Consider the following 26164-nt stretch of genomic DNA (forward strand, 5'->3'; position numbering starts at 1 on the left):
TTTTTTCTTTTTTAATATGTAAAATAAATTGATGATCACGAGTTGCTCCGAGATGTCCAATTTATTCCAAATTACTTCAAAAATCTTAAAATTTAATGACATAGAAATTATGTATTAAAAAAACCAAAACTGAATTATCTCTAACCTAGAAGCAGATTTAGGCCAGATTGTCTAAAAGCTTTAAATGTACAATCTTGAATTGCCCGAAATATTCTTTATTTTTCTTATTCATATTTCCCTTTAAATGGTTTACGACGTACAACAATCCAGATATCATGGAAACCTGGATTTGTGTAGCAGCATAGAAAGCCTAGATTGGATCAGCAGAAAGTTTTATAGAGCAAAGCAATATAAATTGTGCCGCTGATTACTACTTGCTTGTCGTATATACTGGTACGGCTGGTGGGGGCAGAACCGGCGAGCACCAGTTACTTTGCCCACTATTTTGATGGGCTACTATGCAGATCCAGGTATCAGCTCTCCTGACATGTCGGTTTTAGTAAATACTTGCATTTCCCATAAAATAATTCTAGATCATGTCTTCTCAAAAATGTGCTTTGTACAGTTCCTCTGGTTATTCCTCCTGGAAATGCATGAATAAACGAAGTGTTAGGCGTAACACACAGCAGAGCTCAGCATGAGGCGGTGTGCCATAACACGCAGTCCCCCACGGTTTCATACAGGGTTACCATGTGCCGTCGCTTTTAGGGTAGAAAAACTTATACGGCAACTGAATAAAAAAACTCAAACACAGAAGTCCATGGGTGCCCTATTACGGCTCTGTACAGCACCAATCAGTGCCGATCGTGTTAAACTGTCACTATTCTCGTGGTCAAAGGGGTTTGTCTCTATACACCCAGTTGTCACTTTCTTCAAACGTTTTCAGGAGGATTAACAGAGGAACGGCACAACACTGTTCTAAGTATGCGTATCTCATAGGAAATACAATTACTAAAACACACGTCCGAAAAGATGACTGGTCCTATTTAATGATATCAATTTGTGCTCCCAATGACCGGGCCAAGACCACTCAACACCCAAAAGAGTAGGATTACACAGTACAGCAGGCAAAAAGCACAGATGATGGAAACTAAATGCCATCTATTGGAATGCTACTCAAAAGGTGTAACACAGTTCCGATATAGCAACACTTTGTAAACTACCACCTTACTAGGTAAAAGACAACGTATGTATCATGTATGGTGCATGTATGTGCAGAAAACACCTAAAGGGCCTTTTAGACGAGTCGATTATCGTTAGAATAATCATTCGATTGAGCAAGTGATCAGCCTAAACTCTGCAAGTGATCGAACGATTAACGATCGATCCTTCGTATATTGATGATCACATAATTTTGAACGAGAGAAATATTGTTCAACGGTATCATACGTCTTTCAATGACAAAGCAGGTGCAAATGCACAAAAAAGGATGCCAGATAAGATCCCATTAAATAACGATCATTCGCTACAGAAGAACTCGCTAACGAATCGCTAATCATTCCAATTTCTTGGCTCATCTAAAAGGCCCTTAATACTGAGCAATCCCGACTTTGCGTTGAACTATCATCTACTTGGATAGCATCCGAAATGCAATTGGCACTGAATATTTTAGGTCTCTGTGCTTCTTAAAGAAACATAGGTGCCATAAAGAGGAAAAAAAAACACAAAAAAGACAAAACCACAATTAAGACACACGAAAGGTGGAAAAAAAAAACCCACAAGATATTTTTTCTCTCTTTTTGTTCTCTTTTATAGATACAGTTCTCTATATTTAGAAATGACCACATACACATTTGTAATTGTTTCTGTTCCTGGGAATGATTATTAAGAATCTCGTCGTCCGCTGACCTCATCACCTGGACAAGTGCTTTGTTAGGCCACATAGTAAAAAGGGGCCGGGGAGTCTGCAACCAGTTTACAGTATATAATATATGGAAATGTACCATAAATATTTCCAAAATTAAAATTAAAATATAAAAACGAAATAAACAAATGGTAGAGTAAGTCATCGTGGGAAACCCAGCCGAGTGGGTGCCTGCAGTAAAAAGATCATCATATTGCTGATACCAGGGCAGTGTGGGGTGCAGAACGAGCTAGGAAGCAGTGCTATGAAGAGTCTGAATGGTAATAAAAGCCAAATCACCCAGAGATCAGAAGAGAAAGACAGCAGCTTTAAAGCAAAATACTATGGAGGGGAAAAAAAAAAAAAAAAAAAAAAAAAAAAAAAAACAGTTTAGCCAAATGCCCAAGGGGACAGACAATGGGGCAGATAGGTCTTGTAGCTCGAGCTTTGTGTTTGTAGAGAAATGGGCAAATTAAACAGCCAAACATGGAACAAAGCTCACCCCCCACCCTCAGGAACGGGACAAAAAAAAAAACAACACCCTCCTGACCGCTAAAGTCAATAGGGCGCAGACAGGCTTTTCCAAGTCATGTAGCTGAATGAGTTCAAAGATTGGCAATAAAGGAAATATAAGGAAAGCTTTAGAGAAGCAACAGAACAGGCATTGGAGTTTATCGGACAGTCACACCGAGCTTCTCCAGCACGCGCACGCCCTTCTCCTGGTACTCCTGCCTGGTCATCCAGAAGTTGTCTTTATCTTTCATGATGTCTGCTAACACTGCACCGCCCAGGAATACCATGTGCTTACGACGAGGGGGGTCTTCAATGCGGATCTTAAATTTCTGCAAGAAAACACCATGACCATTAAAATACAATAACCTCTCACAGGGGGACAAAACCAGAGGAATTGTGGATAATTTAACTAAATCTTCTAAATTACACACACGATATAGATATAAAGTAAAATTCCAAGCAAAAAAAAAAAAGAGTTACAAACTTTTTGCCAGTCCTATAAAGCTCTAAATCTTTCCAAATTAAACTGACCCGAATGGTACCGTTTTGCGCTCCTGTAGGCCGCTGATGAAGCCTACGCTGGACATGACAACGAAGCAGCTCTGTCATAAGCCACTTGGCAGGCAGCATTAGAAATATGAATTCTGCGTACTTGCCCACAACATTACTGAGCAAAAAGTTAGCGTTCCCTCTTAGCCTTGGTTAGGATCCATCCCACTGCCCCCTCCCAAACTTCTATACCCTGCTTAGAGTGGTCTCATGATTAGCCTAGGTCTCCTGTATACAGATAACTGAACCGATCATTACACATCTATATTCAGGTGCAAGAGATTATTTTCCCCCTTTTAATGAATTTACAGCATGTTCTAGATTAGTAAGGCCCATCTGCATCAGAGTCTGTTAGAAGCTTACGTCGCAAATCCAGCAGACCCCAATATAGTCAACGGTGTCCGTCATGCCATGTATCTGACGGTCACTGCTGTTTTTCATTGTTCTGCTCTTATGATGGAGCAGAACAACTGAAATATAGAATGTAGATGTGAACAGAGCCTAATCAAGTCTAGTAAAGCTGGGGGAGAGAGATTTTGGACAGGCAAAAATAAATTATCTGCCGACTGTCAGAGCCTTTTTGTTAGTCGGCTATTTTGGATTTTTTTTCGGTCATTGTTGGGTGTAAGATCGTTCATGCTAAATGCCCAAATTCAGCAACAGATCATTTTAATTTTAACTTACGGCATTGTTGTCCAGAATGACAAAAATCATAGATCAACCATGAACGACTGATTTACATCTCTATATTCTAGAGAGATGATATCTAATCAGTTCCCATCTTTAGAAAGTCCAAGTTTATGTGAAGACCGGAAACAACTTCAGACAAAGTAAACAGTCGCCCTCTTGTGGCAGAATAGTGAAGTTATTCTCATGATTACTACGCATAAAAAGGCCAGCATCAAAATCCTCAATGGACCCAGTCTAACCGACTAAAATTACTCAAGTATCCAGAAAAATAACTATACTGCCTTCAAGACAGATTAAATACGCAATCTTAGATCCGTACTCTACAGTTTTCTGACGTGTTTGACCTGCAGAGTAAGGGTATGTTCATACGACAGCGTCCGTAACGGCTGAAATTACGGGGATGTTTTCAGGAGAAAACATCCCCGTAATTTCAGCCGTAACGGCATGTGCAGGCGCTTGAACGCCGCGTCCAATACGGATGTAATTGGCGCTGCTTTTCATTGGAGTCAATGAATAATGGCTCCAATTACGCCCCAAGAAGTGACAGGTCACTTCTTTGACGCGGGCGTCTATTACGTCCGTAATTAGTGTGTGTGTGTGATCATAACCTAACCTTGTCCAGGACCTTTTCTGACTGATCAGTATAAATGGAAGGAACTGCAGCACTCAGGATTTCCAAAAGACAAAAAGTGGTTTTATTCACCAAGCATAAAATCTTGCAATGTTTCAACCCATGTTGGATCTTTATCAAGACCGAACATGGGTTGAAACATTGCAAGTTTTTATGCTCTGTGAATAAAGCCACTTTTTCTCTTTTGGAAATCCTGAGTGCTGCAGTTCCTTCCATTTATACTGGTTACATGTCGTCTCTGTGGACCTGGAACGTTTCAGCTGCGTGCACCTCCGTGCTTTCCGAGCTTTGGGATTTTTACCGGTTTTCTCCTCTGTGAAACAAAAAATTGGTTGTGCTGCTGATCTCGAGATGTACCGTATTTTTCAGACCATAAGACGCACCCAGGTTTAGGACAACAGAAAATAGGAAAAAAATTATGTTAAAAAATAATTTATTCTGTTTCACCACATTCTGAGAGCCAACATGTTTTAGATTTTTTTCATCGATTGAGCGGTGTGAGGGCTTATTGTTTGCGTGACGAGCTGTAGTTTTATTGGCACCATTGTTTGGTACATACGATTTTTTTGATCACTTTTTTCTTTATATTATATTTTAAGCACTAAGATGACCAAAAAACTATTTTGAGGTTTTAAACTCACCGTGCGAGTTAAATAATGGTATAGTGTAATAGATCGGACTTTTACGGACACAGCGAAACCAAATTATTTTATTTTTTACATTGTGCTTGGGGAAAAATGGGCAAAGTTTTTTTTTTTTTACTTTTAATATTTATTTTTTTTTTACACTCCTGAAAATGTATCTAACTTTTTTTTTTTACACATTTTATTAGTTCCCCTAGGGGACTTGAACCAGCGGCTACTTGGTTACATGTGGAGTCACTGAAACAGCGTAATTCACTGAGCTACGCGGTTTCCCTAACTCCCATAGTAGTGAATGGCAGTTACGGAAGCAGCGTAGCATGCGAGCTACGCTATTTCCGTAACTACTATTGAGTTCTATGGGAGTTACAGAAACAGCGTAGCTCAGCGAGTTACGCTGTTTCAGTAACTCCACATGTAACCAAGTAGCCGGGAGAGAACAGAATGCTAGAACGGGGTTTAGGGGGCCCCGTTCTAGAGATAGGTGCAAGTCCTGCATCAATCTGACATTTATGACATATCCTGTGGATATGTCATAAATGTCCTTCATAGAAAAACCCCTATAAATGCTACGGTCGCTATTGACCACGGCATTTAACTAGTTAAAGGGGTTTGCCATTAAACACATTTATCCCTTATCCACAGGATAGGGGCTACATGTGAGATCACTGGGGGTCCCACTGCTGGGACCCCCAGCGATAAGGAGAACAGGGGACCGGAAAGTCACCCAAAGCGCTACATGAGAAGCCTGGACTTACGGGTTCTGTGTCAGGCTTATCTGTTCCGCAGCTCCATAGAGATCACTGGAGAGCCGCTCACGCATGTGCAGAAGAATCCCATTGATCTCTATGAAGCTGCCGGACACAGAACGTGGAAGTCATAGCTTCTCATGCAGCGCTCTTGGTAACTTTCGGTCCTCGTTCTCCTTATCGATCACACATGTATTCCCTATCCTGTGGATAGAGGATACATGTGTTTTATGACACGCTGCTCTGACACCTGCAGTGTATGGAGCATGCTCAGTGCGTGAGCCCGCTCCATACATCATCCCCCTCCTGCTCCATGTCACGTCATGGGTCGGGAAGGGGTTAAGTAATGAAACGGTCATGGGGCCCGGCGATGCCGGGTCCCTTGACTGCGGACTATAAGACGCAGGTACTTTAGCAAGATTTATTCTTGCTAAAAACTGCGTCTTATAGTCCGAAAAATACGGTATACACTGATCAGCCATAACATTAAAACCACCTAACTAATAGTGTAGCTCCTCCTAGTGCAACCAAAACTGCTCAGACCCGTCGAGGCATGGACTACACAAGACCTCTGAAGGCATCTTGTGGTATCCGGCACCAAGAAGCTGGCAGCAGAATCTTTGATAAGGATTGTTTTTCCAGCACATCCCACAGATGCTTGATCGGCTTGAGATCTGGGGAATTTGGAGGCCAAGTCAACACCTTGAACTCTGTCATTTTCACCAATTCTGCCCAATATTTGCAGTGCGGCAGGGCGTATTAGGAAATACGGTTGTCATGAAGGGGTGTACTTGGTCTACAACAACGTTCAGGCAAGTGGTACGTGTAACATCCACATGAATGTCAGGACCCGAGGTTTCCCAGCAGAACATTGTCCAGAGCATCACACTGCCTCCGCCGACTTGTCTTCTTCCCATAGTGCATCCTGGTGCCATCTCCTCCCCAGGTAAGAGACCCAGCAGCTACTGCTCCATGGAATACTTCTGATGCTCATTGCAGGTGCTTTTAGTGGTTAACAAGGGGTCACTTTGGGCACTCTGCCCAGTCTGTGGCTACGCAACCCCAAACTGCGATGTACTGTGTATTCTGACACCTTTCTATCATTGCCAGTATTCACTTTTTCATCAATATGTGATACAGTAACTCTGTGGGATCGGACCACACGGACCAGTCTTTTCTACCACCGCGCATTTCTGACCCTGTAGCCGTTTGTCTTGCCTTGGACGACTTTTGCTAGGTTTTAACCACTGCAAACTGTGAACATCCCGCAAGGCCTGCCATTTTGGAGATGCTCTTACCCAATTATCTTGTCACAATAATGTTAAAACCATTGATCGCTAAACTATGCATTAAAGCTAAAAAAAATAAAATAAAACCAAATACAGATTTTTCAGAGAATGGACAATGAAGTCTTACCGATAATTTCTCAACATCTCCCTTTAGGACTCTTTCTAAGTAGAGCTGCTTCAGTTCTCTCTCCAGACGAGACGGCAGGCCCGGGTACATGGTGGAGCCTCCCGACAGCACAATGTGCTTATAGAACTCTGACCTACAAACACAAGTACATGGTAAGGAGACGTCACTTATCTAATGAGGAGCCAGACGGATCAGCGTATTCCATAGAACACTACAGTTATTGGCAGGGCTCTTTTGGGTGGCGTCGGAGTGGGTGGAAATATACAGACACCAACCCCAAAATAAAAATATTGAACTAGATTCCATACTAATAATGTATTCATATATTAAATGCAAAGCGTGTTACACATTTACTTACAGAAATGTAGAAAAAAAAAATTGTTCGGAAACTATTCCATTTCACATTCTAAGCAGCCTCATTATTTACATGATGGTGATGGAAAGCCGGATATTGCCGTTTTACTACAGTAATTTTATGACTAATAATAAACGAGCCACTGTCGGATAGTAGAAAAAAAGAGAGGGAGGGAGTAGGACGTTTGGCTTACCGACTCCACAGCCACGGTTATTGACCAGTCTACAGATACATGTACAGTGTTCTATACAGAGAAGGATGCAAACTAATCTCCTAGGTCACCACGTCAGTGTATCCAGTGTCAGTGATGTTAGCCTTTTAGCGGTACAAAGTACAGAAAACTCACCGAGTATCAATGTCAGCTGCATGGATGGTGTTGAACAGCAACTCCGCAACGCCAACACCTTCTACGTTGATAAGATGAGGCTGGAACAAAGCTTCAGGTGCTTCAAAGCGTTCTCCACCTACTTTAATAACCCTGCCGTCTGGAAGCTGTGCATTAAAGAGAAAACATGGCTGCATTTACAGTGTCACCACTTATTCCCCTAACAGTGGAGCGAATGCGAAGACTTGCAGTCACACACACACACCTTGCAGAGCAAAAAACACACACACTATAAATAATAGTAATGATAAATAAATCGCAACAATAGGGATCATGCCCGCTGCTGTTTTACGATCCCTATAGAAGTCTACGTGGCCATACTTTAACCTCTGTATGCCACGAATTTCATACAAGGGGTTTCTTGGAAATTGGGGCATGCTCCATTGGGTACAGTGAAAGAGTAATACTGCCGTAAAAACACGAAACAGCAGCTCTGGGGTCTACGTCTCTGGACTCCAGATTATGTCGCGCACATGAGCCCTTTAAGTATTCTTCCTTTTTTGAAGAACTTCAGTCATTATCAAAATTTTTGGGCGCCCATCAACATTAGGTGGGTGTTCTTCCAAAAGCCATACCTCAAAGATAAAAGCAAAAGGGGCACATGGTTCATGAGTGGGGGCCCAGCATACAGCTCCAGCAATGAAGAATGCCAAAACATTAGACATTTTTCAAGATCAGAGGAATAGCTTAAGCTGGCATGAAGATGAGTAGATGTCTGATCACCGAGACCTGTCAATATTATACAACTATATCCCAGCAAAACAAATATAAAAAGTAATTTCCATTTACAGGCATAGCATGAAGATAAATTATGTCAATCACGGTATTAAAGGGGTATTCCCAAGACAAACATTTATGAAATGTCTGATAGACGTGGGTTCTGCCTATGTTGAGAGGGGGGGGGGGGGTGGGTGTCACCCAGTCCCTGCACAGTCTTCTCCATTCACTTTTACGGTAAATTACAAAACTGCAGTTATTGATAGTGAAATTTTACAATATTTGGGCACTAAGTGGAGAACTGAATGCATGGAGGTGAGTGTTAGTGGCCATGAATGGTTATCCTTAAATTCTGTCTTAGGATTTCTATCAACTTTTTGCATCTCTGGCAGCTTAAAGAAATGAGTAATAGAAAGTCAGGGAAACCCGAATGTTTGTCTCATTTGTGTAATGGGGGGGGGGGGGGGGGGAAAGGTAGCGAAATCTCCTAGAAACGAAAAAGGAACGGTGTCAACAGTGAGAATGTAATGGATACATGGTCAAGAAAAGGTCTCACTAGTCAAAGTCAGTGAGACATCTGCCCCTTTAGGCCTCGTTCACATCTGCGTTGGAGGATATGTTAAGGGACTCCGTCGCAATCCTGCCTGAAAATACCAGAAACAATAGCACGGCATACTGCGCTTTAGTTTCCGACAAAACCACGGACACCTCGACGGAACCCATTGAAGTCAATAGGTTCTGTTGGCCACCGGTGGTGTTGACACTTCCGGTATTTCCGTGGTTCTGCTCCTCTCATGTACCAGAACGACGGAAGGCCAACGCAGGTGTGAGCCCAGCCTTATATTGTACCCATTCTGCCACTTTCGGGGCACAGCAGCAGAACCACACTGTATATACAGCATCATCACATCTATTTATTACTCACTGTGTAGGATTCCACAAGCACGGTAGTCTCTAATGCCAATTTTTGCTCTTGTTCTATATTATATCCAACATAGCAGAGCTTTTCCTTGATCATGCGAACAGTTTCAAAATCCGCAGAGTGATTGAACGCGTATCCACGCAGCAAAAGCAACTGCAAGAAAAAAAACACACCAGTTACACTGGGTGTACCGACCATAAACTAGCAAAGTCCCTTAAACCTTTATTATATGTCCCATTTCTGCCCAGCTCTAATACATTTGAGAATCAGATTTCCTATATGGCAGCTGTAACAACCTACTTTCTATTCCTTTATTCATTATAATGCAGGTCTGAACTGTTGTCACAAGATGGCGCTACAGAGTCTTCTGCTCTAGAGACATCTTGTTACTTCCATACTGTTAAAATGGAGCGGACAGAAATGTGGGAGGTGCAAGGCCAGTAAATAAGATAGAGACGATCGGATTAGCACATATGGTTTCTAATCATTTATGGTTTGATCTCCACGGTGACACCAACGAGATACGGTAAAACGGCAGGATGCCTCCTCAAAGTGACATTGTGACCATGTTGGTCTACGTTTGATTACAATATTTTATCCCCATAGTTTTGGTAATTCCATGATTTCATCGTAATGTTTAAGGGGACATCTACTTTTGGATGATTCGGTATAGTGAATGACTGATCCGGCGTTCATGTCTGTATCATCGCTCAGAGCTGCATTTATAGTTAAGCAGGCTTCAGAGCTGAAATCCTCCAGCCTCCAAGAGCTTTTGATTTGCATTCTGAGAAGAGTAGAATTGACATCAGGCACTGTACAGTAATGTGAAACGGTCTCAATGTAATAAGAGTTCAGCTAAACTGTTTTGCAGCGATACCCATGCAGCTTCTTACACGCAGGGCATCCAGGTGCCACCTTATCGAAGCATTTTTTTTAAAATATAACTTCTGTTTTTCAGATTTATACTTGATGCCACATTATTGTGGCTATATCACTATTGATAAGGCTCGGTCCACGACTGTGGAGGATCGTCCTGTGGAGGATTCGCCTGAAAACAGTTCCGTAATTTCAGATGTAATTGGTGTTGCCGTGTGAACATGCCCTTATTGTTTCCTGGATTTTTTGTTTAGGAGATAGATCGGCAGATAGATTAAAAGAAACACAAGCTGGCCAGTAAAGTGTATACACACCGTTCAGCCATAATATCAAAACTATTATTGTGCAGGTCGCCTCATGCAACCAAGACCGCTCCGACCCATTGAGGCATGGACTCCACAAGACCTCTGAAGTTGTCCTGTGGTATCTGACACCGAGACGTTAGTAGCAGATGCTTTAATCCTGTAAGTTGAGAGGTGAGGCCAATATGGGTCGGACTTAAGATCTGGGGATGGATATTGAGATTTGGGGAACTTGGAGGACAAATCAACACCTTAAACTTTGTCATGTTCTTTAAACCATTCCTGAACAATTTTTGCAGTGTGGCAGGGGCATTATTCAGCTGAAAGAGGGCACTGCTATTAGGGAAACCCGTTTCCGCCTAGTGATGTACTTCGACTGTAACCACGTTTAGGTAGATCGTACGCGTCAATGTCACATCATGAATGCCAGGACCCAGAGTTTCTGAGCAGAACATTGTCCAAAGCACCATACTGGATTGTCTACTTCCCATAGTGTTTCTGTTTTCCAGGTAAGTCACACACACGCACCCGACCACATGAATCATTAAACCAGGCCACCTTCTTCCATTTCTCCATGGTCCAGTTCTGATGCTCACGTGCCCATTGTTGGTGTTTTCACCGATGCACAGGGGAAACCATGGTCGCTGCGACCGATCCGCAGCCCAAAAATTTGGCGACCTGCAATGCTCTGTGTTTTGACACATTTCGATCATATCCAGAATTAACTTTTTTAGAAATATGTGCTCTTCTGTGGGATCAGACCAGATGGGGAAAGTCTTCACTCCCCACACTTAATGAGCGTTGGGCACTCGTAACCACTGCATAGTGGGAACACACCACAAGCCCTGCCATTTTGGAGATGCTGTGACCCAGTCATCTAGCCATCACAATTCAGCCCTGGTCAAAGTGGCTCAGATCCTTACACTTGGGCATTTTTTCCTGCTTACAACACATCACCTTCAAGAACCGAGTGTTCACTTGATGCCTAATTTATTCCAGTTCTTGACCGGTGTCATTGTAACAAGATAATCAATCTTATTCACATCATCTGTCAGAGGTTTTAATGTTATGGCTGAACGGTGTATATATCTTAAAAGCAAATCTACCTAGTTTTGCAGGGCTATGGAAGAATAAGATGTATCACTGCATAACCAGACAGATTTGCCATTCAGGAGCTTCGGAAATTTGGGCAACAACCTCCATGGCACTATGAAAGTATAATATTTGGTGCCTGGAAACTTCCTGAAGCAGGATCTGTCAAAAGTCCATCCGGCTTCTAGAATAGAGTATTTTGTCCCTCCTTGAACATAGACATACGTAAAAATGTGATGGGGCGTTAACTTTGATTTTACCTTGATCAGATAGCGGGTAATATCCCTGCCGGCAATATCTAGTCTCCTGGTGAGGTGAGGCAGAGAAAAGCCTTCATATACTGGGCAAATATGAGTAACTCCATCCCCAGAATCCACCACGACACCAGTCAACAGACCTGAAGAGAAGCAGAAAGGGATCAGAACGAGATTACTGCAGACTACTGGTCCGCAGGGAACACAACAATTGGTTACAGATGACGATTGTTTGAGTTTTTTTTGTAAAACCAGCCAAAAAAGCCCATGTGGCATTGCCCAAACCACCTTGGCAATATTTTGTGCTTCGCATAGAATATTGTGATAGATAGATAATATACCATTGAGTGGGGTTAGATTTGTTGCTATAGGCAGCTTTGTCATTTTATTCAAGACGGCCCAGCGATCAGATGATTGCAGGGGGTCTGGCTTTAGAAACTGGTGAACTGATGTCGAAGAAATACTTATCCCCTACAGGGGAAACATAGTAGTACATGGCGGATATTGAAATGAATGGCTATCCACAGACTGGCAGAGTGAGAGTCACTTTATTAGAAGTTCTGGCTAGTAGAGGGAGTTCCTAAGCAGGGGACCAAACCCTCCAAGACGTTAATGTTCCCTAATAAAGCATATGGAAAAGGGGTCCCTTGATCAGGCAGTCCTTTAATGAATGCAGCTCTGCAGGACAGTGTACGCGATACAAATGCTATTCAGGGTGATAACCCCATGGCTGCCTTTATCTGTGGTCACTACACATCTGTAACATGGACAGTGATACATATTACCCAGAAATGACTGAATAAGGGCCTGTTCATATCTCTTTTACAGCCCACGTCCAGCGTATGCCCTCGGAAAGTGTACGTCTAAAAGATCCATATGGTCCTAGATTCCTGAAGAAGCCCTTTATAGTCCCCTATCGTACCAGACACTCACCTTAATCCAAATCTGTCCGAGGTCTCATTAGTACCGCTACACTGGATGAGATCTCAGCATTTTGAGCCATATTGGCAGCAGACGTCTCATGTATTAATTCTGTGATGTGAGCAGTAGCTGAAGAGGCACGACGTTATGAGGGACCATTATCAGGACCGCTCCCCAGAGTGTGATGTGTGCTGTACACTGTCACTAAAACCCATGCTCAGTGGAGTAAATGGCTGTTGTCATAGTAACTGGATAGGTTTCACGTGTGCTCCGCTCTGGAAGAGAACTAGTTAACTGCGTAGGATGAGACGTAATTACACATTGTCACGCTCCCGTGTACACTGGTGACAAGTGAAAATGCCAATAACGCCAACAATTCAACCATTTCTTCATTACTTTTTCTATACAGAACTGACAAGCGGCTGGAGGAGGTGATTTTACTTTACTGATCTTTGAGATGATACATTTTTTATTTGTGCGAAGGCCAACTTATTAGTGTGTTGCACTACAATAGTCACTGACTAATAGTATGCGGAGACCAAGAGTATGGACAGAAGGGCACCTTTGGATAGGCCATTGTGGGATTAGTTAGGCTCCCCAATTAATCAGAACAAAGACCCTTTCACTGCAGTGCCGGACACAGCAACATCCATACGCGTGTTGCTGTATCGGTTTCTGAAGCTCAGAGAGCAGTGGTGCCCCTTCATTCTGCTAAATGTCGGGAGCCGCAGGGTTGGGATTCCAACTGATTGCACATTGAAGATATTACATAGAACCTGTCTCCTCTCCTAACATGTCTGCCTTAATAATTGTATTCCCCATGAAAAAAATCTGGAACACTTTCTTAGAATTACGTTGTGCTGATCCTCTCTTACTACTCCTAGAAATATCAAAATAAATTGACAGCTTGGGGTGTGTCCATACATAGACTGACACGGTCCAATCAGTGCTGAGTGTGAGACTGTAGTGACATAGCCCTTTGGGAAGAGGAATAGTACCACCCAGTCATTTTATTCATACATTTCTAGGAGTGTTCACAGAGTAACGGCACGCATAGTTCTAAGAAAATATCTTACAGAATTTTTATTTCTGGGGAAATACAAGTATTCACTAAAATAGACATGTCAGGAGAGGTGACCGGTGCTCTTTAAGGATAGATCATCAATGTAAAACTTTAACCCCTTCAGGAGGGAGCCTGTTTTGGCCTCGTGGATGCAGCCGTGTCACTGACATGTGTCACTTTATGTGGTAATAACTTTGGAATGCTTTTACCTAGCCAAGCGATTCAGAGATTGTTTTCTCGTGACATACTGTACTTTATGTTAGTGGAAAAATTTGATCAATAAGTTCAATATTTGTTTGTGAAAAACACCAAAAACTTTAGAGAAAATGTGCAAAAATTTGAATTTTTATAAATTTAAATGTATCTGCTTGTAAAACAGCAATACCACACAAAATAGTTACTAATTATCATTTCCCATGTCTACTTTATGTTTGCATCGTTTTTTGAACATTTTTATTTTTCTAGGATGTTACAAGGCTTAGAACTTTAGCAGCAATTTCTCACATTTTCAAGAAAATTAAAAAAAAAACTGCTTTTATAGGTACCAGTTCAGTTCTGAAGTGGCTTTGAGGGCCTTATTTATAAGGGTATGTTCACACGGCCAAATTTCAGACGTATACGAGGCGTATTATGCCTCGTTTTACGTCTGAAAATACGGCTCCAATACGTCGGCAAACATCTGCCCATTCATTTGAATGGGTTTGCCGACGTACTGTGCAGACGACCTGTTATTTACGCGTCGTCGTTTGACAGCTGTCAAACGACGACGCGTAAAAATACAGCCTCGTCAAAAGAAGTGCAGGACACTTCTTTGGACGTTTTTGGAGCTGTTTTCTCATAGACTCCAATGAAAACAGCTCCAAAAACGGACGTAAAAAACGCCGCGAAAACACCGCGAAAAATGTGAGTTGGTAAAAAAACGTCTGAAAAGCAGGGTCTGTTTTCCCTTGAAAACAGCTCTGGATTTTCAGACGTTTTTTGTTGACTACGTGTGAACATACCCTTAGAAAGTCCCCATAAGTCATCCAATTTTAAAAACTTCACCCCTCAAAGTTTTCAAAACAGCATTTAGAAAGTTTCTTAACCCTTTAGGCGTTTCACAGGAATTAAAGCAAAGTAGAGGGGAAATTTACAAATTTCTTTTTTTTTGTCAGAAAATCCATTTTAATCCATTTTTTTCTTGAACACAAAATGTTTTACCAGAAAAACACAACTCAATATTTATTGCCCAGATTCTGCAGTTTTTAGAAATATCCCATATGTGGCCCTAGCGTGCTAACGGACTGAAGCACCGGCCTCAGAAGCAAAGGAGCACCTAGAGAATTCTGAGGCCTCCATTTTATTAGAGTATATTTTAGGCACCATGTCAGGTTTGAAGAGGTCTTGTGGGGCCAAAATAGTGGAAACACCTCCAAAAGACACCATTTGGCAAATTACACCCCTCAAGGAATTCATTAAGGGGTATGGAGCATTTTAACCACACAGGTTTTTTGCCGAATTTAGTGGAATTAGTCTGTAAGAATGAAAATCTAAATTTTTCCCAATAAAACGTAGAAATTATCAATTTTTACAAGGAATAAAAAAGAAAAAAGCACCCCAAGATTTGTAAGGCAATTTCTCCTGATTACGGCAATACCCCATATGTGGTAATAAACGGCTGTTTGGACACACGGCAGGGCTCAGAAGCGAAGGAGCGCTATTTGGCTTTTGGAGCTCAAGTTTGCTGGATTGGTTTTCGGGTGTCATGTTGCATTTGCAAAGCCCCTGCGGGACCAAATCAGCGGACATCCCCCAGAAGTGACCCCATTTGAGAAACTACAGCCCTAATAAGAATTTATCTAGGGGTATAGTGAGCATTTTGATACCATAGGTTTTATGCTGAACTTAGTGGAATTAAGCCGTGAAAACTTCTATTGTTTTTTTACAGCATTCACCGAGCGCTATAAATGACATTTAATTTATTCTGCGGGTCGATGCGATTATGGCGATACCATATGTATATAGGTTTTTTATATTTTACAGTGTTTGCATGATAAAGTCAGTTTTAAAAACAATATTTTGTTTTTGTGTCGCCATATTCTAAGAGCCAGAACTTTATGTTTCCATCAAGAAAGCTGCGTGAGGGCTTGTTTTTTTGCAGAACAAACTAGTTTTTACTGGTATCCTTTGAGTACATGCGACTTTTTGATCCCTAATTATCCAATTTTTTGGGAGCTGAAGTGATAAAAAAAAAAAATAGCGATTCTGGTATACTTTTTTTATAATTTTTTTATGTCGGTCTCCCTGCGGGATAAATTACATTATTTTTATAGTTCAGGCCGTTACGGACACGGCGAAACCAATTATGCATAGTTTATTTTTTTCATTTTTTTAAAATAAATATTTTATAAGGGAAAAGGGAGATTTTTTTTTCATTTTATTATTTTGAAATGTTACTTCTTTACACTTGTACATTTTATTGGAACTTTTTTTTTAGTCCCACTAGGGACTTGAAGATCCAATTGTTGGGTCGTTGTTATAATACCCTGCAATACTTATGTATTGCAGGGTATTATACCTGTCACTTTCACACTGACAGGAGGCATATTAGGTCCTGCCTCTGGCAGGACCTAATCGCCTTCCATAGATGGCAGACCGGAAGCCTTTGTTAGGCGTCCGGTTGCCATAGCAACAATCGGCCCCTGTAATCGCGTAGCGGGGTGCCAATATTGTTCTAACAACTTAAATGCAGCGGTCGCGATTGACTGACGCATTTAAGGGGTTAATCGGTTCGGATCACCTCTGTGATCCGACCCGATGTTTTCCCCCAGTAGTAAGGCTGCTAGTAGCAGCCCGTACTGGGAGATCCTGGGCTGCGGGGAGCGCCTGTGTGCTCTGTTAGGAGCACACGTAGATTAACGGGCTGCAGGCACAAGGACCACTGCTGCAGCCCGTTAATCTACGTGGGGTGGTCAGGAAGGGGGTTAAAGTCAAACCTTATCCCAATTTTCTGGGCAGTTGAATGCAGTTTGTTGAGGCTGATTAGTGTTAGTCAATAAACTTGGTGACAGAAATAAAGACAAATGTCCAATCACTGCTTTAATTCACATCCCCAGAATTTATGTGTCCCCCCACCCCTGACCGGTTTCCTTTACTGCTTGAGGTCAAGAATTGTGTAGTCTGTGACTATTTTACCCAATCCAAAAAAAAAAAAAAAGACGTAAAAAATAAATGGGTTCCGTCAGGATCTATTAGAACACTGATCAAAACAAATCCAATAATCCAGTACGTTGGTGTTCCTTCATTATTCCAATAGCTAAAGACAAGATCTGTTTATTTCCCCGATGGGCTACTTTGGCCTTACCAAACCAACAAACATGTGTGCCAAAACATCAGTTGTTCTATCTAGAGAAGATCAAGAAGAGTCAAGCAAAACCGTATGTCGGCATACCCACCTTGTGCATACAGTGTAAGAACGGCCTGGATAGCAACGTAAACACCTGAAAACTGGTACGTCTCAAACATCACCTGTAAGAAAGACATTTTCATATAAAAACAACATTCGGCAACAAATATAAAATTAGATCACAAAGGCCACAAAATACTTATTGATTTGCCTGCAACAGTTTTTGTGAAATATATTAAGTTTAAGGGGTTCTACGCTTTGGTCAATCCCTTCTTGTTCGAGGGGTCCCTCGCTGATCAACTGATCATAGATGGCCTCCCTGATGGGACCTACAAGGACCAGCTATATGGAACCTAGCAGCAAATGTTCAATTCTCCTGCAGCACCATTGCAGGGGAAATAAAGCACTACACGACGTACATTGAAATCAATAGGCTGTCTGTGTAGTGGACAGACTATTACCAGCTGCTCTCCGCTCTAAGAGATGGGGGTTCTGAATAGTGGAGGTCGTCTACCAAGTCAGAATTCCAGAACAGGGGATTTGAAAATGAATTTTGTAAACCAGTAACCCGACCTATAAACATGCATTCGGACAGGACTAACGTGGATGAACAGAACTTGCCTCGACAATCTTCTCTCTGTTTTTGGTTGGATTCATTGGAGGCTCAGTTAAGAGGATTTTACAGTCTCTGGTGTCGATGTTCAGTTTCTCGGGTCCAAACGTGTAGTCCCACAAATGCTTCATGTCATCCCAGTTCCGCACTATGCCATTTTCCATGGGATAGTTCACTTCCAGCATTGAACGCAACTCGCTGGCTTCATCGCCAACCATGAGGTCCTAAAAATACACAAATAGGACATGTTCAAATACGCCTATAACAAATGTGGTGGATACAGAAAAGGGAAAACGTATCTTGTATTCACATAAAGAGAGCTCACCACTAACACATAGATCTCACAATAAATATGGATCTGCTAGAAACAGGTCTGCAACGATAGGCATGGAATTAAGACAAAATTATGTTGGAGTAACGGATGAATCGACTACATTAGGTAGTCAGGCATTTCCACTGTTCACTGCATATTCTAACGTCACAAGACGACAGCATTTACATAGTTTACAAAGTGCACATGTATTCAGAGTCCCTGCACAGTCCGTACGCAGACCAGTGTCTTTAAAAGGAGTTTCCCATCTTGGACAATTATGGCATTTCCACAGGATATGCCATAAAAGTCCAATAGATGTGGGTGCCTCCTCTGGGACTCGCACCCATCTCTAGAACGGGGCCCCCTAAACCCCGTTCTAGCTTACTCGGCTCCGTTGCCTCCCGGCCACTTCCTGGTTAGGTCGTCGGGAGTTACAGAAAAAGCCAAGCTCACTGAGCTACGTTGTTTCCGTAACTCTCATGGAAATTAATTGGCGTTCCGGAAACAGCGTAGCTCATCGTGCTACGCCGTTTTAGTAACACCCATTAATTTCCATGGGAGTTATGGAAACAGCTGAGTGCTCGCTGAGCTACGCTGTTTCCTAACTCCCGACGACCTAACCAGGAAGTAGCCGGGGGGCAACGGAGCCGAGTAAGCTAGAACGGGGTTTAGGGGGCCCCGTTCTAGAGGTAGGTGTGAACACACCCACACTTCTTCCAATCCGTCTCCTCTGCTCTGTAACTAGGGATATACTTCGCTTGACAACAGGGGGTGGAGAGAAGATTACAGGAAGGGAGACACCTAGTGGCAGTAACTTCACTCAGAATTTGCATGGATAAAACAACTACATTTTAACAGTAAGTTACAAAGTTGATCTTTATCAGGTATACCATTACAATAGCAGAAGTTGTTTGAAAAGTTACTGTCCATTTAACCCCTTGAGGACCTGAAGGATTTTGTCTCTTTATGCCTGGTAAAACAATGAATAATACGATTACAGCAAGTCCTCTGTAAGGTCCCATGTACACGACCGTAAAAAAAAACAAACTCTAATTGCGGACCGCAATATAGGCCGCAATTACGGACCCGCCCGGTTCTATTGGCCATGGACACCTTTCCGTAGCGCTACGGAAAGGTGTCCGTGCAGGGAAATATGGAGCATGTCCTACTTTTTGGGATTTTGCAGGCTGTGCTCCAATACATTGTATGGGAGTACGGCACGAAAATGCAGCCCGCGGGTGTTGGCGGCCGGCTATGCCCGCAATCTTGGGCCGTGTGCATGCAGCGTTATGCAGTTGCATTTTAGGATCTAGGATTCTGTTGGTTTAAGTGGTCAGGCTGAAATTTGCTAATGCGGCCGCATTAATCTGAATATGGCTTAAACCAGGCTTACCGGTCCCCTCGCTTTTAGTCATGATGTTTGAAGAATTTCCTAATGAATTATTAGAAACGTGCTAACACACTAACTATTGAGTAAATACTAAATGCTACCGGAGCACATGGTGACTTACGCTTACAGGTGTGTCCGTATCATTAAAAAGTAAAAAATATGTAAACAGTTCCACCCAGGTCATGAAGCTTTAGGGGGGAGGGGTGAAAGCAGCATTTAGGCTCCAGGTTTTCCTACAATATACAACTGTTTACATTCCAGAACTAGTCAAACCTGGTGTAACAGGGAGCAGCGACATGAGGACTCTAAACTGGAATGCAGAAAGAATTGATTTCTTAGGCTTACGGGTAAAATCGACAAACACTTGAAGTAGTAACCAGCAAACAAGGACCGCAGGCAGCCATAGGGAACATTAAAATCACTGCTCTCTATTCAGATAAAGGGTCTCAGAACGTCCATGAAAAATAACCTGGAGGCGGCGCCGTTGGGATCTGCTCTTTTACATCGGCACTGCTGCCCCTATACCAGGCAGGACACTATATTGCCCTTCGTCAGGCTAATGGAGCTCTATGGACATCTATCTTGGACGTCAGGAGCTTTAGTGCTCGTCCACACGTTGCAGAATTTATGGATTTTTTCCGTCCGAAATTGCAGATGGAGAAAATGCAGCATCAGCAGCACAGTGCAGGAGATTTACCAAATCTCATCCACATGCTGTATAAATATTCATAACTGAAATGGACCTGCGGCACGTATTTTTCAGACAGCAGCGGGTCAATTCCGGCTGCAGAATGAGGACTGAATTGCTGCGTTTTTCAGAGGAGACGTGACCATCTCCAGCATTGTGAGAAATGCAGCAGAATGTGCACCATTTTCTGCAGTAAAAAGTGCAGGAAATCGTGTGTTTTTACAAGCCTTTAATAGTTAGCGGAAAGATCTTTTCAACCAAAAATAATTTTGTCTAATGGTGGAGACCTTGTGTGGGATGAAGTCCCTAAATACAACAATATCCCCGTCCACCTAGAGCCAGTTATGCGGGGACATCGATAGACTTGTTGATTTGAAAGCAACCAAAATCTCCATGAGAAAACTGCACTGACAGAAACCAGAAGGGGCATGCGGTCAGGAGAAGCTCTCAGCACTACAGCCTCAGGCTTTGGGCCTAGAATTTCCAGTGATCTCAGCTAAGATTATGCCAACAATTGGTTTTAACATTTTTCATTTTGTCGTCTCTAATAAAAAAAGACAAACCACAGAAAAAGCACGTCCTATTGCTTTGCTGCATACTTTACAGAGACCTTCATTAATTTAGCGTGCAAAAATTCAAACACCAAAGTCAATAATGCAAAACGCATACACCGGTAAAACGGGTTAGTGGTAATTAAATGTTCCCATTCCACATGGATATTCAGTAGTCCACATTTACTAAAACTGGCGTCATTTACGCCAGTTAAAGTGGAGGGAGTAGATGGTGAGATTTGTACCAAATTATTAGGGATGCACATTTTAAACGGTCTAAAAAATAAATAAATCTATGAGCAGATGTCGTTTTGCTCCACAAATTTGCAGCATTTTTCCTTACACCAGTTAATAAAAGTGGCCTAATCAAAGCCCCCTTTGAGATCACACCCACTTTTTAATCACTTTCCAAATTTGACAGGTGTGGGGAAAAGATGCAAAAACGTAGCAAATTTGGCAAGAGCTCCGATGCGACTTTTAAAAAGTCACATTTTATTTACCTGGAATAAACCGTTGATAAACGTGGGCAAAAACAGAGCATTGCACGGCTTTATTATAAGACATGCTGTGAGAACATGCAGGACCTGCCAGAACGTATACAGGATTATAGTCATCTACACAGCAGCATATGCACCATCATCATCATCAACCTGCACGGGCCACTTACCATCTTTTTCTTATTCTACTTGAGGTTTTCAGTAAAGAGGGAGGAGAAAGGAGTTTAGGAGAAGAGGAAGGTCAGAGGTGAAGTTGGAGAACACGGCTCATTATACCAGAGTTAAAGACTTACAACTTTTCTACACGCAGATCTGTCAGCCATCAGCTGACGGTCACAGGTCTGGTAGAAAACAGGAGATTCTCTTAGCACCGGGTCTTCGAAGTGGCATATATAGTGCAGTCCTGAGCAGGGGGTCCCTATACAACATCTATATGACTTAACAGGACTTATGGAAATAAATTGTCCTGATTGGACAACCACATTACAGAATGCATACTGTCATTTTCGGCCAGTGTTCCCTCTACATATTTCGTTCCTTTGAGAAAACTTTTCCCCCGTTTCCCCTGCTGGGATCCGGTTTCAGGTTAAGCAAGAAAAATGCAGATGAAACAATGACTGGAGAGCATTATGGGTCACAAGTAAAATAAGTGCAAAAATCCAACACTAGCCATGCTAGCCCACTAGATTTGGCTGTCATTTTGGAAATGAACACACCACTATGCTTTTTAGCGTGCACTGTTACACATGACCCCAATGTCTCACATCAAACACAATGCTACATCTGTAGTTATGGGAGTCCCCCACTTCATCGCTTCTATAAAACAATTTGACCAAGTTTAGCTTAGGCCGGGTTCACACCTGCGTCCATCAGAGGAGCAGAACGACGGAAAAGCCAGAAGCGACAGTACCGTTGCACAATAGACACCACTAGTGGCTGACGGAACCCATTTTCTTAATGGGTTCTGTCAGGGTGTTCGTGTTTTTACCGGAAACAGCGCGGTATAGCGCGTTATTGTTTCTGGAATTCTTGGGTGGATATGCGAAGGCCTGTAACGGACCCTCCAACGCAGATGTGAAGGAGGCCTTAGATTTAAAAGCCTTTTTAGACCTAGTCCTGCTCACACAGCTGATCGGTTTGTCACAATGTGTCATTCTTTACAATCCGCTGTAAGCTAAACACAGAAGCAGCACAAACAACTCCTGTCCGGATTCCAGATAGCTACCAGCAGGAATAGGGGGAGAATGCGTCGACTCAATGATGCGAGAGGTTAACCCAAAGTCTCTTCTTGTGGCAATGCAAATTATTCTTACAAACGTTTAAACATAACAAATAAGCCGCCTTACATATGTTATTGGCTTAAAAGCTGCCCAGGATAGAGTTTCCCTATTCTCCGGTAGGGATTTTAGCAGCCATAATTTGTATTGGCGACAGGAAAGATTTTAGGGTTACCTACCCCATATTTAGGCTCATAGGACCTTAATGCGGCAGACACATCCTGGTACCGTCCAGAAAAAGTGTCTGTAAGTGGATTCTGCACGGGACTGTATTAAAAAAATATAGCGCACAAAGACTCTGCATTATATATGAAGCCCAAGGATGCAATGACTTAGGTTAGGACACGAGGTGTAATGCAGGTCCATACAACGTAACGCCAAAAACAGCCACGAGAGGCTCCCGAAGACCCATCTGGTGTATTATTGGTAAAAAATAAAATGAGTTCTGCTACATCTAATAATCACAGATGAGTACCCAACAATTCAGTTCGTGTTTGTTTGAGGAATAGTTACCTTGATCTCAATGTTTCCCACTTTGGCAGTAGAGCGGATGACCGGTCGTCCAACCAGAGCCGGGAAAATGTGCTCTGGGAAGTTGGAGCCAGCATAGCCACATTTCACAAACTGAAACATAAAAACAAGCAAAAATTATTAATTATCCTAAATGACTATAAAACATACAGGTCATGAATCAAAGCGGTAAAGTAAGGGTACACATATACACGTGTCATGCGGTTTTACCTGCAATAATGTGGACAGTAACATTTAAAAACCATGACGAATTGTGGTAAAACCGGACGATGGCGTGTTTTTTGGCCGTGTCGCGGTGGCCACTCCCTTACAGTCACGTATTACAGGAGGCTCATATCACTGACTGCACGTTTATAAAGGTAAACACTTCCGGTACCAATGCTAAAGGCAAACAGACAGGGGAACTACAAGATAACGCCAGTTTAGTTTGGTTTCAAAGATGTTAAAAAAAAAAAATTACATTCGCCATTTTTATATATATATATGACCTCACCAAGAGGTAGACCAGAAGAAATCAATAATTGATTGCTCCGCTCACCCCACCATGAATACTCGTAAGCAGCGCAGAGATACGGTCAGAAAACCGATAATCTGCAGAGAAGACAACCTGGGAGAGGCCTTAAGGCCCTGTTCACATCAGCGTCAGGATTCCGTTTGTGCGTTCCGTCAGGGGAAACCATAGCTTCCATTTGCATTACCATTGATTTTTTGTTTGTCTGTTTCGTAAGGCTTCCGTTTTTTTGGCGGCATCAATAGCGTAGTCTACTACGCTATTGATTCCGCCAAAAAACCCTGAAACCTTATGGAACGGAGACAAACGGAAACCATTTGCAATGGAAGCAATACCATTGAAATCAATGGTAATGCAAATGGAAGCTATGGTTTCCGTTCATAGGTTCCCCTGACGGAAAGGTCTGAAACCCTGACATGAACAGGCCCCAACAGGAAGCTGCTTAATCAACCGGTTGCAGCATTAAAGAGAGTGGCCTTCTCTAGAGGTGTTACTAAATATATTTATACCCCCTATACTAATATCAGACCCCTAAATATATTAAGACACCAGACGAGACCACTCAATTTGGAACCCCAGACCACATTATATACGTACCCTCCTTGCTCTTGTTCATCTCCGAGCACCGCTGCACTGGGTACTGACACTGGCTAGCGTCAGGACATTGTGTGCACCGCTGGACGGCATCAGCACCCAGTACAGTGGGGCCTGGAGTGGAGGCCACGTATACAGGCACCATTTCATTAATCCAATAGAAAAGTGGTTGATTTCCTTTTTTTTTGTGGTGGGGGGGGGGGGACATTGTGTTCCCTCCATGGCAACTGGGTGAAAACTCTATATCACTGGGTGAGGCAGGCTAAAAAATAGCCTCCATGTAAATCTGAATTGGCCTGTGCCGAGGTGTGGCGCTAAACTGCGAGGGCGACTAGAAGACGGGCCATTAAACCCCCACAATGCATTGCTCTCAGGTAACAGGAAAACTATACAGGCATCTGACAGCTGAGCGCTTGCTACAATTGTATACAGTAGGCAATCCTCAGCTTAAAACACTGGACTTCAGGTTAAAAAATTTCTGCAATGATGTCAAATGTTATAAATGGAGTTTCCCTTGAAATATTATACTTATTTTTAATAATAGAGCAGAATTTCCTTTTCTGAATCAGCATGTGCTGTGGGGACGGAGAGCTCCATTATCAGTTTACACAGAGTACAGCGAGCACATATATATAGGCCATATATAGAAATGTGTGGTTAGTCTTCCTATTGAGTCATGCACAGCCACAGCACAAATACTGCGCTCCTGAAATCATGCCGGCTGCGCATTGTCCCATTCACACACCACAGCGGTGGACTTCTACTCTACATAATGCTGGAGCTGCTCACGGCACAGCACGGATTTTGTGCACACTGCATTAAACGGAAAAAAAAACACCTTTGTAATTTGATTTCAATCTTGATTCTTCGTGGAAGGAGAATTTGTGTATATTAAAGGGGTATTACAGGGGGGGGGGGAGAAAGTCTTGCAATCAGACAGAAATTTGAATCTATCTAATATACATGTATTTTGTAAAAATAGCCCCCTCCCTCGTTCACAAAGTAGCCTTTTCCTCCTACAGTGGCTCCTCAGTGCTCCCCCTCCCATCGTCACAGACCACGATTTCTCAGGGGGCCTGGCTTGATTCCTATTCAGTGTTTAAGCCAGCCCCATAATGCTGCGTCACCCCGCTATGTGGGCATAAATCAACTCCGACCTCGTTAACCTCTATGTTGGACGCTTCGTTAGGGACCTCCATCACAGATCCAGTCAAAACTTTTGGACAAAGTTGTGCAGAATGCAGCTTTGGAGGCTCCATTAGGGCCCTCCGCCGCAGATTCGAGCGAGATTACCGCAGACAATAGCGCAGTATGCTGCAATACGGTCTTCGGTAAAACCACGGACACCCCGACGGAACCCATTAAAGTCAAAGGGTTCCATTGGCAATGTCCGTGGTGCCACAGAACCATTGTTCCGTTACCCCCTTGTTCTGCTCCTCTGACAAGAGTAGAACGACGAAATGACAATGCAGGTGTGAACATAGCCTTAGTCTAGTAAAAAGACGGGCACGATGGCAGAAGCCCGACAGGACCCATTAGAGTCAAGGGGTTCCGTCGGACACCAATAGTGTCAGTCATGCAACAGATCCAGTGCTTCCGGTATTTTCATTGCTCTGCTCCTATGACTGAGCAAGGGATATACCGAACGCAGATGTGAATGAGGCCTTTGTCAATACCACCTGCCAGTACCAGGTCTCTCTGCAAGCGGGAGTATGACAAGGTGGGTGGGAGAGGACCAGCGCGCACACGCTGCGGAGGAAGGGAGGGAGATAAAGAATTAGCGGAAGGATCATAGGGAAACGAATGCTCAGATCTGTAGTAAACAGAGGCGGCGCGCTGAGCCACACAACCCCTCAATACCGGCAAGTGTAGTGGGGACTGGGAGCGAGTGACAG

The 26164-nt window shown here is 42.8% G+C and overlaps 1 protein-coding gene across 1 annotated transcript in view; it reads right to left on the reverse strand.

The window, feature by feature from the left end:
• Positions 1 to 1723: 1723 nt before the first annotated feature.
• ACTR2 (actin related protein 2) overlaps positions 1724 to 26164 on the reverse strand; it is a 46363-nt gene continuing 21922 nt past the window's right edge. The window contains exons 2-9 of the mRNA XM_075863122.1: positions 23147 to 23257; positions 17926 to 18141; positions 17354 to 17426; positions 11942 to 12078; positions 9415 to 9564; positions 7734 to 7879; positions 7033 to 7165; positions 1724 to 2685 (exon numbers count right to left, since the gene is read on the reverse strand). Coding sequence (XP_075719237.1) covers positions 2515 to 2685; positions 7033 to 7165; positions 7734 to 7879; positions 9415 to 9564; positions 11942 to 12078; positions 17354 to 17426; positions 17926 to 18141; positions 23147 to 23257 — 1137 coding nt within the window. The 3' untranslated portion in view covers positions 1724 to 2514. The remainder of the gene's footprint in view (positions 2686 to 7032; positions 7166 to 7733; positions 7880 to 9414; positions 9565 to 11941; positions 12079 to 17353; positions 17427 to 17925; positions 18142 to 23146; positions 23258 to 26164) is intronic.

Source organism: Rhinoderma darwinii, chromosome 4, assembly GCF_050947455.1.
Source record: "Rhinoderma darwinii isolate aRhiDar2 chromosome 4, aRhiDar2.hap1, whole genome shotgun sequence".
In the NCBI taxonomy this organism is placed as follows: Eukaryota; Metazoa; Chordata; class Amphibia; order Anura; family Rhinodermatidae; genus Rhinoderma; species Rhinoderma darwinii.